Source organism: Telmatherina bonti (genome assembly GCF_933228915.1).
Source record: "Telmatherina bonti genome assembly, chromosome: 3".
In the NCBI taxonomy this organism is placed as follows: domain Eukaryota; kingdom Metazoa; phylum Chordata; class Actinopteri; order Atheriniformes; family Telmatherinidae; genus Telmatherina; species Telmatherina bonti.
The window spans coordinates 323,142-337,309 of record NC_136621.1 but is presented as its reverse complement, the minus strand read 5'-3'; the positions used below and the strand labels follow the sequence as shown (position 1 = coordinate 337,309).

The 14,168-nt window shown below is 45.8% G+C and overlaps 1 protein-coding gene across 1 annotated transcript in view; it reads left to right on the top strand.

Annotated features, from left to right (window-relative positions):
• xylt1 (xylosyltransferase I) overlaps window positions 1-14,168 on the top strand; it is a gene marked incomplete at both ends in the record, with an annotated part of 188,183 nt that overhangs the window by 85,565 nt on the left and 88,450 nt on the right. Inside the window, one exon of the mRNA XM_079264310.1 lies at window positions 6,290-6,875. Coding sequence (XP_079120436.1) covers window positions 6,290-6,875 — 586 coding nt within the window. The remainder of the gene's footprint in view (window positions 1-6,289; window positions 6,876-14,168) is intronic.

The following is a 14,168-nucleotide window of genomic DNA, read 5'->3' as shown; positions in this document are numbered from 1 at the left end:
AGCGCTGGGACCAGTCGCCGTAAAGGCCGAGGGAGCGCTGGGACCAGTCGCCGTAAAGGCCGTGGGAAAAGGCCGTGGGAGCGCTTGGACCAGTCGCCGTAAAGGCTGTGGGAGCGCTGGGACCAGTCGCCGTAAAGGCCGTGGGAAAAGGCCATGGGAGCGCTGGGACCAGTCGCCGTAAAGGCCGAGGGAGCGCTGGGACCAGTCGCCGTAAAGGCCGTGGGAAAAGGCCGTGGGAGCGCTGGGAACAGTCGCCGTAAAGGCCGAGGGAGCGCTGGGACCAGTCGCCGTAAAGGCCGTGGGAAAAGGCCGTGGGAGCGCTGGGAACAGTCGCCGTAAAGGCCGAGGGAGCGCTGGGACCAGTCGCCGTAAAGGCCGTGGGAGCGCTGGGAACAGTCGCCGTAAAGGCCGTGGGAGCGCTGGGAACAGTCGCCGTAAAGGCCGAGGGAGCGCTGGGACCAGTCACCGTAAAGGCCGTGGGAAAAGGCTGTGGGAGCGCTTGGACCAGGTGAAGAGGAACGTTCCAGGTGAAGCGGAACGTTCCAGATGAAGCGGAACGTTCCAGGTGAAGCGGAACGTTCCAGATGAGGCGGAACGTTCCAGATGAGGCGGAACGTTCCAGATGAAGCGGAACGTTTCAGGTGGGGCGGAACGTTTCAGGTGGGGCGGAACGTTTCAGATGAAGCGGAACGTTTCAGGTGGGGCGGAACGTTTCAGGTGGGGCGGAACGTTCCAGATGAAGCGGAACGTTCCAGATGAGGCGGAACGTTCCAGATGAAGCGGAACGTTCCAGATGGGGCGGAACGTTCCAGATGAGGCGGAACGTTCCAGATGAGGAGAAGGTTCTTACAGGTGTTCTCGTGTTCCCGCTGCACCAGTTCCGTTCATTAGCAGACTGCTAATTAAATTATGCATATTAAGGATCTGCATTTCGAGCATTTAACTGATGCTGTTATTCAGACATATAGTCAGTGCAAAGGATGAAATTATCAGATGTGGTTTCGACAAAAACATCCAACATGCGGGTTCTAATAGTCCGGAGCACGAGGCTCGAATGCTAATGTAGTAAAACATGGACTGCAGAAGAGAAAGGTCATTCTACCCAGAAGCTGAAGTATCAATCAAGCAGGGTTTTTTCTGGAGGGTGGCCTAGTTTAAGGAGTCTGAAAGACGATAAACTTCCCATTAAAATTGAAGTAAACTGTATTTTGATAAACTATTTCTGGTTTATTTTTCTGTCCTGACATTCCATGACTTTAACCCAGACAGCTGTGGTCGAGCTGTAGGTGCTCCCACAGGGCCGAGAAACAGCTGAAGGGAATCCCTCAGGCCCATCATCTCCTCATATTTGGATTTCACCAAACAGTTTGACGAGGCTACGCAGGTAGAGGCTTCTCACATCGAGATGATATAAAATTACATTAAAAATGATTCAATGGTAAAAACTGGGATAATGTTAATTACATCAGTGGCATAAATCATGCATATGAATAATTCTTAAATATATTTAAAAAATAAATAAATAAAAATAGTTCTGAAGAGATAATTGAAAGGAAATGAAAATATGCAGATCAAGCTTGGACTATGAGGAGGTTAAAAAATACGTGCAAAAAAAGAAATCTATTTTAAAGAGAATTTATCAAATCAAATCAAGCTTTATTCATATTGCGCTTTACAACATAAAAACAATTTCCTACTTACGCACACACACACACACACCCCTTCCCTTAACCCGGCTTGGTGCCTGCATGTCCTTTATATGCTCCTGTGGGGGGTACTCGGGGAATATGGGGTACCGGATCCCATTTTGCGAGCCCTCCGGTCCCTGTAAGACAGGTTTCAGAGCTTGGTCTGCATTGATGGCTGTAAGTCGGGTTTGTTTCCAGTGAAGGTTGGACTCTGCCAAGGTTCCTACCCTCACCTATGGTCATGAGCTGTGGGTCGTGACCGAAAGAAGGAGATCTCGTATACAGGCGGCTGAAATGAGTTTCCTCCGCAGGGTGGCCGGGCTCTCCCTTAGAGATAGGGTGAGGAGCTCAGTCATCCGGGAGGAGATCAGAGTAGAGCCGCTGCTCCTTCGCATCGAGAGGAACCAGTTGAGGTGGCTCGGGCATCTGGTCAGGATGCCTCCTGGACCTCCCTGGTGAGGTGTTCCAGGCACGTCCCTCTGGGAGGAGACCCCGGGGAAGACCCAGGAAACGCTGGAGGGATTATATCTCTCAGCTGGCCTGGGAACGCCTCGGGATCCCCCCCGCAGAGTTGGCAAATGTGGCTTGGGAGAGGGAAGTCTGGGCCTCCCTGCCTAGGCTGCTGCCCCCACGACCCGACCCGGATAAGTGGCAGAAGACGGATGGCTGGATGGATGGATGGATGGATGGATGGACCCCTGCACATCGACCTCATTGTTGGTTCCGTTTAAAGACGTATAGTTACTGAACATTTTGCCGAAGCATTCAGGCAGCTTGGACTCTCCCGTCTCCGTTCTCCACCAGGTGTCCTCAGGTGTTCGAGCAGCTCCAGGTTAACGGCGTCCCTCATCTTCTCACGTCTCTCGCAGCAGGAATCAAGCAGGAGAATCTCCAAGGCAAACACATGCTGCTCCTACTTTCTCCCTGAAACTAAAACACACAAGCAAAGTACACTTTTACAACACGATACACAAACAACTTCAGCTCTACACACACCATCATGTGTGCACCTCAGATCTACACACACCATCATGAGTGCACCTCAGATCTACACACACCATCATGAGTGCACCTCAGATCTACACACACCATCATGTGTGCACCTCAGATCTACACACACCATCATGTGTGCACCTCAGATCTACACACACCATCATGAGTGCACCTCAGATCTACACACACCATCATGTGTGCACCTCAGATCTACACACACCATCATGAGTGCACCTCAGATCTACACACACCATCATGTGTGCACCTCAGATCTACACACACCATCATGTGTGCACCTCAGATCTACACACACCATCATGTGTGCACCTCAGATCTACACACACCATCATGAGTGCACCTCAGATCTACACACACCATCATGAGTGCACCTCAGATCTACACACACCATCATGTGTGCACCTCAGATCTACACACACCATCATGAGTGCACCTCAGATCTACACACACCATCATGAGTGCACCTCAGATCTACACACACCATCATGAGTGCACCTCAGATCTACACACACCATCATGTGTGCACCTCAGATCTACACACACCATCATGTGTGCACCTCAGATCTACACACACCATCATGAGTGCACCTCAGATCTACACACACCATCATGAGTGCACCTCAGATCTACACACACCATCATGTGTGCACCTCAGATCTACACACACCATCATGTGTGCACCTCAGATCTACACACACCATCATGAGTGCACCTCAGATCTACACACACCATCATGAGTGCACCTCAGATCTACACACACCATCATGTGTGCACCTCAGATCTACACACACCATCATGTGTGCACCTCAGATCTACACACACCATCATGTGTGCACCTCAGATCTACACACACCATCATGAGTGCACCTCAGATCTACACACACCATCATGTGTGCACCTCAGATCTACACACACCATCATGAGTGCACCTCAGATCTACACACACCATCATGAGTGCACCTCAGACAGGTGGATTCGCCGCGTAAAACTTCCCGTTGAAACTCCACAAGGAGGAATTTGTTTGGCTGATCGGCCGTAAGAACATGAGATTAGCAGGTTCTGCCAGTCGCACAAACACGGGATGTTTAAACTGGAAGGACGAATAAAGCCGGCAGAGTGGAGACAGGGAGGTTACGGCAGCCAGGAGGGGACATGAAGAAAGGGAGGTGAAACAGTGAGGAGAAGGAGAAAAGGAGGTGTGAGATAAAAAGGATGGAGGAGGAGGAGGAAGAGGAGGAGGAGAGGAGGAATGAAGAGGAGGAGGAGGAGGAGAGGAGGATATCCTCCTCTCCTCCTCCTCCTCCTCATGCTGCATATGAAAAGACGGGAAGTTTCTTTCCAGCAGACGGAAGCACGTCACATCAGCCTCCCGTCCAATCAGAGCCTTTCCCTGCCTCCCGTCCAATCAGAGCCTTTCCCTGCCTCCCGTCCAATCAGAGCCTTTCCCTGCCTCCCGTCCAATCAGAGCCTTTCCCTGCCTCCCGTCTAAAGCAGAATCAAGTCGAGGCGAATAAACACGTTTTCCATGAAATCATCATTTGAATCAATTTAATTCTGAATGATTAATTCTGAATGGAACCGAAGTCGATGAGAATGATGTACCCCTGGATCTTTATCCAGTGTTGTGGAATGTCGCCCCGTCCTTTCTCTTTGGGAGGGGAAGTTTGCCTCTGCGGTGTCTGCTGCGTTAGAATGAAGGCTGATGGGCTGAAAACAGGCAGGGTGTCGGCATGGAAACACTTTTCCATGCTGAGCTCTCAACATCTCTTGCTTCCCGTACGCCTCTCATGTCTTCTGCTTCCTATTCTGTCCATGCGCCACATGGACTTATCGGGCACTTCTCTCTGCTGTCTTCAAAAGGGAGGGGCACATCTGGTATGCTGCTTGTATGTTAGCATGGTTGTTAAAGTTTATGGTTTGTTTAGAAGAGTTGCCAGGAAACAAACCTTTCTGCAGGTTTGCAAGGCGGCATCGGAACCACCCGTCTGTAGTTTTAGCAAACTAGTGAATACAAGCAAGGTGGTGAAGAAGTGATTCTGCTGCCACAGAAGGGTTGGTTCTAAACTCTATCCTACAGTTAGATGTGAGGCCACTAGCAGGACGTCTAAGCTTGGTTAGAAATAATTAATGCGATGAGTGATTAAAGGGTTAGGAAAGAGAGGACATGCACAGCAGCTCATCTGTAACACAGTGAAAGAACAGATTCAAGGTGTTGCAGTGACCAAATACTCATTTAGCAAACAGTGACAGTCGAGCACATTCTCAGAAGGAGATGTAATGAGGAGTGCAGTCGGTGTGTGTGTGTGTGTGTGTGTGTGTGTGGGCATTAATCACATTGCATCTCCTTCTCTGTTTCTTTTGTTCGTCACATATCAGCTATACCGCTCACTGCTGCCCCAAGGCTCCCTGCTTCTCCATCTGCATGGACCCGATCCCACCTGGAGAGGATGCAGAGTGTTTTTAAGTCTGAGCAGCAGGAGAAGCAGTCAGAAATCCACACCTCAACCTCCATTTAATGCCGTGCTGGTATACAAAGTTACCTATTCATAAACTAATGTCCACCCTGTGCACTGGTCCGACATAATGGCTTCTACCACATCAATGATTATGTCACATAAGAAGTGATGATCTGAAGTAACCCTTGCTATAGGTGGTTTGTACAAACTATTGAATGGTAGAATAAAATGAGAGTTTTCACTCGTTCCCTCTTTATCCAGGCTCATTTTTCATATATTCATAATAATTCCTCATTTAAATACCTGTTAAGGACCAGAAGATTTTTTACTCTGGCTTGACATATCAGATCTTAGAGGGGATCATTCTTTGGGACTATCGGAGTATGCCAGCACTCTGGCTGCCCGACACTTCCACACTTTTTGTTTCTGCATCACAGAACATTTCAGTTCTCCCTTCCTGGGAGTAGAACGCCTTCATCTGCCACGCTTTTCTCCTCCGACTGCTGTGCCCTGTGCCCCGCTTTCCTTTCAGCCCTTCTACTTGATAGATAGAGGAAAAATAACATCCAAATGTATACACACACACACACACCTGCACAAAAAGCAGACACTATCTCACACATGCAGACATGCAGAGCTAAGACCTGCAGTCAGATGCCACACCACTACAATTTCTTCACACGCTTATGTGTCTCCAGTGAAAAAGGAATGTACACACACACGCGCTGAAGTACAAACACACACACATACTAGTAAAGGTAGTAGTCATATTCTGGCCCATCCCTTCTTGGTAATCTGTTTACGGAGCGTTGGGCCCATTTGAAAGAGAATTTAATTGAAAGCGGGTCTAATCTGATGATGGCACCGAGCGACATTGCCCTCAGCCCTGAGTCACCTCCGGCTATGTTGCACCTTGTAGCGCTCGCACTCGGTACCGTGCTTCTTCATTTCATGGCTCACAGTTCAATGCAGCGCCGGCCATTCATACATGCCGCATCGATTGTTAATCCGACACTTGATATGCACCACGCTCACTCAATTCTGATCTTGTTTTTCTTGTTTGTTGTCAACCCCCACACCCCCCCCCTTACTCCGTCTTGTCTTTTTCCTCCTGTGTCCTCTCTCTCCGTCCAGGATGGATACTACTCCCATCGGCCAAAGGAGAAAAGCAGAGTGGACAGCAACAATGAGAACTCTGTTCCCAAAGACTTTGAGAATATAGACAACAGTAACTTTGGTGCACGTTCACAATCGCACCGGCAATCTGTAGGAGCCAGCAACAGTAAGCAGCGGGACGGTCTGCAGGAGAAGGCCCACGCCCAGCAGCAGGCCTGGCAGGATAACTCGCCTAGTCTGAGCCGCAGTTCTAACGAGGTTCTGCCTGTTGGCCACCAGTCACTGGCAGGCGGCAGCAACGCCTCCTACCCTGCTGCTCAGGGCATCGCTGGAGGCCCCCGGCAGAACTACCATGCCTCTCAGATACAGCTGGCCCAGTCACAACACAGACATCAGCACCCCCAAAGGAGGCAGGTGACTCCAACGACGCTGGAGGTAACCTATGACCAGCCGCCCAAGTGCGAAATTAGTGGGAAGGAAGCCATTTCTGCCCTATCTAGAGCCAAGAGCAAAGACTGCCGGCAGCAGATTGCTGAGGTTTACTGCAGACACAAGGAGGGCCAGTTAATGCCGGAGAAGGTTACGCGCTACTGTCCTCTTGAAGGTAAGCATGTCAGTCTAACCACAGAGATGGTCTAAATGATTGTTCCAGAAGAGGACAGCTTCAGAAATGCTTAGCTTTCTGATCTTCAAGTGGTTCCCTGAATCAGTTTACGTTTGCATGAGCACAAATCCTGACAACACGCCGCTTTCCAGTGTTACCAGTCAGACCGGACCTGTTTATTGATCTGCTTAATGAGCTCCATTTGGATTCATATCAGATTTGAGGCAACGTTGGCAACAAAAAGCAGCATCACAGCAGACAACACAATTTATTTAAAATGTTATGAATCCCTTGAAAATTCGAATAAAGAATTAAAATCCAAGTTTTTTTAGTGGCGCATCAAGCCACCACACAGACACATTATATATATATATATATATATATATATATATATATATATATATATATATATATATATATATATATATATATATATATATAATATATTATATATATATATATATATATATATATATATATATGTGTGTGTGTGTGTGTGCGTGTGTGTGTGTGGATGGATGCGCCACTAAAAAAACTTAAATATAAGTATATATATATATACACACATGTATATATATATATATATATATATATATATATATATATATATATATATATATATATATACATGTGTGTGTGTGTGTGTGGATAGTTATGTATTATCCAAGTATTTAAGTTTTTTTAGTGGCGCATCCATCACATGTATATATATATATATATATATATATATATATATATATATATATATATATATATATATATATATATATATATATATATATATATATATATATATATATATATATATATGTGTGTGTGTGTGTGTGGAGATATATATATATATATATATATATATATATATATATATATATATATATATATATACTGGCTAAAGAGGCTGACTTCACTATATATATATATATATATATATATATATATATATATATATATATATATATATATATATATATATATATATATATATATATATATATATATATAGTGAAGTCAGTCTCTTTAGCCAGTACGGATGGATCATATCAGGGCCAGGCGCTGACCAGTTCTTCATACCTGACAGTCTGGGCTGGATATCTGCCACCATGATGGTAACTGGGTCTTGTTCAGGGAGGGAGCTGTGGTCTGCTCTGAGGTCTTTTAACCACTGTGCTTCACTGTTATGTGATGCCTCCTTCTCCCATATGCCTTCCCAGTATCGTTCCGTCTTCAGCCTTGGTGGGTCAGCTTGTGTAGTATTATCCTGCCACTGGGAGTACACTTTAGCTGGGTTAGTTGAGAGAAGCCAGTTTAATCTTCTGGCCTCCACTTCTCTTGTGTATCTCTTCAGTTGCGCAGCCAATGGTTGGAGTCCTTGTTTGGCAGTTTCCAGGCCCTGATGTATGGACATCTGGCTGTACCTCTCTGGCACCGTCTTCATGGTTAGGTCCTTCTGGATTCTGACAGTTGACTAACTTCCCTTCGAGTTGCCTTGATCTTGGTTTCTAACCTCCTCTTCCATGGTGCCTCCTTCTTGTCCTTGATGTTATGTTGGCCAAGCTTCTCCAGGATCACTGTTGCTGTACTGTATATCAGCTCATTGGTTTCAGTCATGGTCGCGGTAGGGATTGTACTTATTGCTGCATTCACCTCGGTTAGAAGGCTTTCTGGTGGTTCATCACTAATTTTTGGCAATGGGTGCTGGGGGTGCCTCATTCTCATCTAAGCTATGATGCAGTCTCTGAGGCTGATTATTCCCTCACTTATCGCTGTCTCTGGGGCTTGGAACCCAGTCTCAATGGGGGAGTTGATGTTATCTTCCCCATAGCTTTCCCCCAAGTGGGCCCCTTCCAGTATTAGTGTGTTGTATCTCCTCAAGGTGTTTGGTGTCATTGTGGACTGTAGGTATCGAAGTATCCATATGTCCCACAACCTCATCATATGGCCCCGCTCACTAGGGTTACTTGCACAGTAACATTCCAACAGTTCCTTACTAGCTTCTCATGTCCAGTTTCATTTGCTTCATGTTCCAGTTCCATTTGTTATCATGGCACCCTGGTTCCTGAGCTGGCATGTCAGCTTCATTATTTTCACTCATCATGAGGTAGTTGATGCTCTACAACTGAGCTAACCAGTCGCTATATATCATATATAAATATATATTATATACATACATACATAATACATAACTATCTTGGTCCTGCGGCCACTATCAGGCACCAGGGCACAGACCTACCCCACACTGCAGCAGCAGATCCAGGTGCAAGGACCAGGCTTCTAGAGAGTTCTTCTGGACGGGGGAGGGGCTTACGCGGCTTCTAGAGAGTTCTTCTGGACGGGGGAGGGGCTTACGCGGCTTCTAGAGAGTTCTTCTGGACGGGGGAGGGGCTTACGCAGCTTCTAGAGAGTTCTTCTGGACGGGGGGAGGGGCTTATGCGGCTTTTAGAGAGTTCTTCTGGACGGGGGAGGGGCTTACGCGGCTTCTAGAGAGTTCTTCTGGATGGGGGAGGGGCTTACATGGCTTTTAGAGAGTTCTTCTGGACGGGGGAGGGGCTTACGCGGCTTTTAGAGAGTTCTTCTGGATGTGGGAGGGGCTTACGTAGCTCCTAGAGAGTTCTTCTGGATGGGGGAGGGGCTTACGTAGCTTCGAGAGAGTTCTTCTGGACGGGGGAGGGGCTTACGTAGCTTCGAGAGAGTTCTTCTGGACGTGGGAGGGGCTTATGCAGCTTCTAGCAAGTTTTTCTGGACGTGGGAGGGGCTTATGCAACCCGCGGCTCTAGAGCCGCATGCGGCTCTTTAGCGCTGCCCTAGTGGCTCCCTGGAGCTTTTTCAAAAATGTTTAAAAAATGGAAAAAGATGGGCAAGGGATTTATATATTTTTGTCATGATATAGTTCTGTAGGAGGACAAACATGACACAAACATTCCTAACGTTTTCCAGCACTGTAAAAGATGTGTAGAATAAATATTAAATTTTAACATTTCTGTCAAAGATTTGCATCATAGCCTGCGACACGTGTAGCCTATCAGCAGCGCGGGATGCCAGGCAGGTGGCGTTGTAAACAAAACCAGCGGCTGTGTGATGGGACATGGGCCCCAAAGGGAAAAAGAAAAATAACTGAGGAGAACAATGCGGAATGATTGCCTGAATGTTTGCTCTGTAGCGAGAAGTTGTGAAATAACAAAAAGAGTCATGTGGAAAGACATTTCCAGGGAAAGCATGTGCGATTGCATTACTTCTGGAGAAATTAGAGAAGCGCAAAAATAGATTTAAGAAGTGGATTGCATCTCCAAACTCCACTACTGCTGCAAGTTTAGTTACAACCCGGGAGATAATAAAGCGTGGAAAACCGTTCACAGATGGTGACTACATGAAGGAGTCAGTCATCAACATATCAGGACACGTATTTCCAGACTTCAGAAACAAAACTGAGATAATACAGAAAATCAAAGACATGCCCCTCTCCGCTAAGACAGTGAAGGAAAGGACCATTAAAATGGCGGCAACATCACCGATCAGCAAATCAAGGACATTAATTCAACACAAGTTACATCTTACATGTTGAGAAGCTGACCAGTGATGTCCGACAACAGAAGTCACATTAAACGGGTAAGAACATCATCCTTCATAGACACAGACTGAATAACAAAGTGGATGTTTTTATAAATGATTTCTGATTTTTGTCAGTACATATCTGGAATGACACTTGGTAATGGTGCTCAGGTCGGAGGATAGCTGCGTTGGTTGCGTGTCTAAAGAGAAGAGGATGCTGCTGCGTTTTACCCTTGCACTGACTTGCTTGACAGAAATCAAACTGAGTTCATTTGATTTGATATACTTTACCTTTTTTTTTAAAAGGCTGCTGGTTTATTTTTTATAAATGCAGGCTGCGTTTTATTGCGCTCTGTTTGTTGCCCAAATAAGGAGCACGTTATGCACGTTCCATTTTGTTTTTTTGTTTTTATTTATTCTTAAAAATAAAAAAATCAGATTTCTTTATTGCATTGTTTTAATTTGATCAACGCAACGAAACATAACTCATTAATATAGTAATGAAGTTAAACATGAGACGGCATCGTACAACAGAGTCGTCACGTGGTGCGTCATTCTCTACAGGATGCGCTGCAGGGAAAATAAATATTTTATCATTAAGGCTCATTATGTATTTGTAGCCAACTTAGTCATTTTGATAGTAGGCTAATATAGCTAATATAGATACATAAAGCATGTGTTGCCTTCATGATAAGGCTTCATCTGGACGGGGGAGGGGCTTATGCAGCTTCTAGAGAGTTCTTCTGGAGAGGGGAGGGGCTTACGCAGCTTCTAGAGAGTTCTTCTGGACGGGGGAGGGGCTTACGCAGCTTCTAGAGAGTTCTTCTGGAGAGGGGAGGGGCTTACGCAGCTTCTAGAGAGTTCTTCTGGACGGGGGAGGGGCTTACGCATCTTCTAGAGAGTTCTTCTGGACGGGGGAGGGGCTTACGCAGCTTCTAGAGAGTTCTTCTGGACGGGGGAGGGGCTTACGCAGCTTCTAGAGAGTTCTTCTGGACGGGGGAGGGGCTTACGCAGCTTCTAGAGAGTTCTTCTGGACGGGGGAGGGGCTTACGCATCTTCTAGAGAGTTCTTCTGGACGGGGGAGGGGCTTACGCAGCTTCTAGAGAGTTCTTCTGGACGGGGGAGGGGCTTACGTAGCTTCTAGAGAGTTCTTCTGGACGGGGGAGGGGCTTACGCAGCTTCTAGAGAGTTCTTCTGAATGGGGGAGGGGCTTATGCAGCAGCTGCTAATACATGCTTTCACATTACTCCCCAAGTCTTCAGTAACACCAGAAAAAGTTGCTCAACTTGTTGATAGTTGGTTTTTCTTTAACCAATCACTAGTAGAATCTGAGAAATCACTAAGTATATCGTGTAAGTAATACATTTTCAGAGGAAGTGTGCATCAGTGTAAACAGTGTACCAGGAAAATGAACACTGACAACATTTTTCTTATTAAATGCATGTATGTATGTATGTGTGTGTGTTTGTGTGTGTGGGTGTGTGTCTATGCACGTGTGTGTGTGTGGGTGTGGGTGTGTGGGGAGGTGGGTGGGTGTGTGTCTATGTGTGTGTGTGTGTGTGTGTGTGTGTAAAACATACACAATTTCAACTTGAATCTCCTACAAATTTCTGTCAAGCTCTATTTGGTGTGTTAATGGGCCACTGATTTGAGTCAGGTGTTGCACCAGGTGACCATGAATGAGGCTTTGTAATATAAAATTTAACCTGGACTGTGTGTTTTTTATTATTTTTTTATTTTAATGAACAAGCTCTCTGGAGCAGTAAGCATTACATGGACAAGTGAAGTAAATGATCGGATCCTGTGCAGTGCTGCGGCACTAGAAAGCCGCCACACCAGCTGTGCTGTTGCCACAGCAACCCACACAAAACAGCTGGTGACATAAATCCAGTTGGTTCCTTGCATATCACAGTGCAGACAATGTGTCTGAAAGTTCACAGTCTGATGAGAGTATATCTGTCTAACTCCATGTGACATCTCCATTAGCTTATAGATGGTTTATTTTTCATCTTTTACACAAGTCTTCCTCGCTAGAAGACCATTACATTACAGCGTATGTTTCTAATGAAGGCGCTGCATGCTGATGTGTGTCGTTCGTCATGTAATCATCAAAAACATTAGCAAAGAGGCAGCAAACAGATTCCTCCTACATGCAATAAACTAATGCAAAACTAGCACAATTATTAATTTCACCAAGACCTCAAGGACAGAATACTAGAAAAGAACCAAGGAGAGCAAGCAAAGCATAACACTTTGGCAGGAACGCAGCCCTGCCACCAGGGGAAAGCCTTTTTCTATTGTCTCTTTTGGTCAACCTGTCACTTTAAGCAGGACGTGAGAGCTGAAGCCCGGTCAAACATACGGCTGCTAAAGTCACCTGCACCGTTTGAATAAGATGAGCTGGGTCTGACAAAGTTTGGCAGGATGTGTCATGGCTTTCTGCTCCTCTCCTGCTGTCCATAGCGCATTCAGCCCTTTCCAACATGTGAGCAGGCATGTGTGTGTGCAGGTGATGCTCGCTGAAAGCATGGCTGCTGATGTGTGCTGCTCATTGATGACTGAAACTGCATCAGATTTTGTTTACAGAATCGAAAACCAGCCCACAGATGTCTGTGCTGCATTTCCAGTGTGTTTCTGTATGTGCGTCTGGAAGATGAATGGCAAACCCGTGTTCTGCATCCAGCTTGACAAAATAAATAAAAAAAAACAATGGAATGAAACACAAGCAGCTTCCCAGGTTTCTCCCAACATTTTGTTCTATAGATTCCATACCAGAAAGCCAGATGTTTCCTTACCTTGGTTTACTGCAATTAAAAGAAGAGAAACTATTTCATCGTCCACTAAAACCTGTCAGTATATGTGTGTTTCTTTTATACCACTGAAAAAAGGCTTGTGAAGCGTGAGTGGGAAAAATGAAAATATTTAAAAGCAAACAAAGAAAAGACTGCAAACTTGTCACTATAACTGTTAAGGATATCTTCTTTATTTAAGATAAAAAACATTGAAAGGACTCAAATGAGTTTATCTGCTACTAATTATCTGCATTTCTTTCAAATAAATGTTGATATTAATTAGCATTAGCAGATGTTTTACTGTTTGCTGGAAAAATGCTGACCCAGAGCAAAATGTTTTTTTTATTTTAAAGTCTTGAGTGACCCACACAGGGCTCAAGAACTAGGTCCTAATGAAGAACTCATCAGCCCGGTCCCACCAACGGCAGAGTTTAAGCAGTCAGAGCCCAGCATCAAGGAGGTTGTAGAGGTCGAAAATACAGCCCGCTCTGCATCTGCCCTAGGTCCTAGTGAAGTTCTGTACGTTGTTTAGAAGTGATGCCCTAAGATTCCCCAGCACCTGTGGAAGATCTTGAAGGCGTTTTTTTTTTTGCAGGGGGAGGGTGGCCAACAAGTGGCGACGTGTGGATGGAGTGTGGGTTCCTAAGGAGAACTCAAAGAACTACTGAGTGTGGAAGGGAAGGTCTTCTTCATGGTCTCCCAAGTATCTCCTTCAGAACAATTACATCGACACGTCAGTGCAGAAGAGAGAGATTCCTGGATTCCTGGGATTCAGGGATTCCTATACGGGTTTTTTTTCCCCCAAAAACCCATATCAACCAGGCCCAAGGCAAAGGCAGACACCACCTTTTCCAGGAAGAAGTCCAAGCTGTAGTGGAGGAAGAAGCTTCGGCAGTGCAGTAGGACTTTGGCAGCAAGGATCATGGAGTAAGAGGGAGGGTACACTGCAACGCAT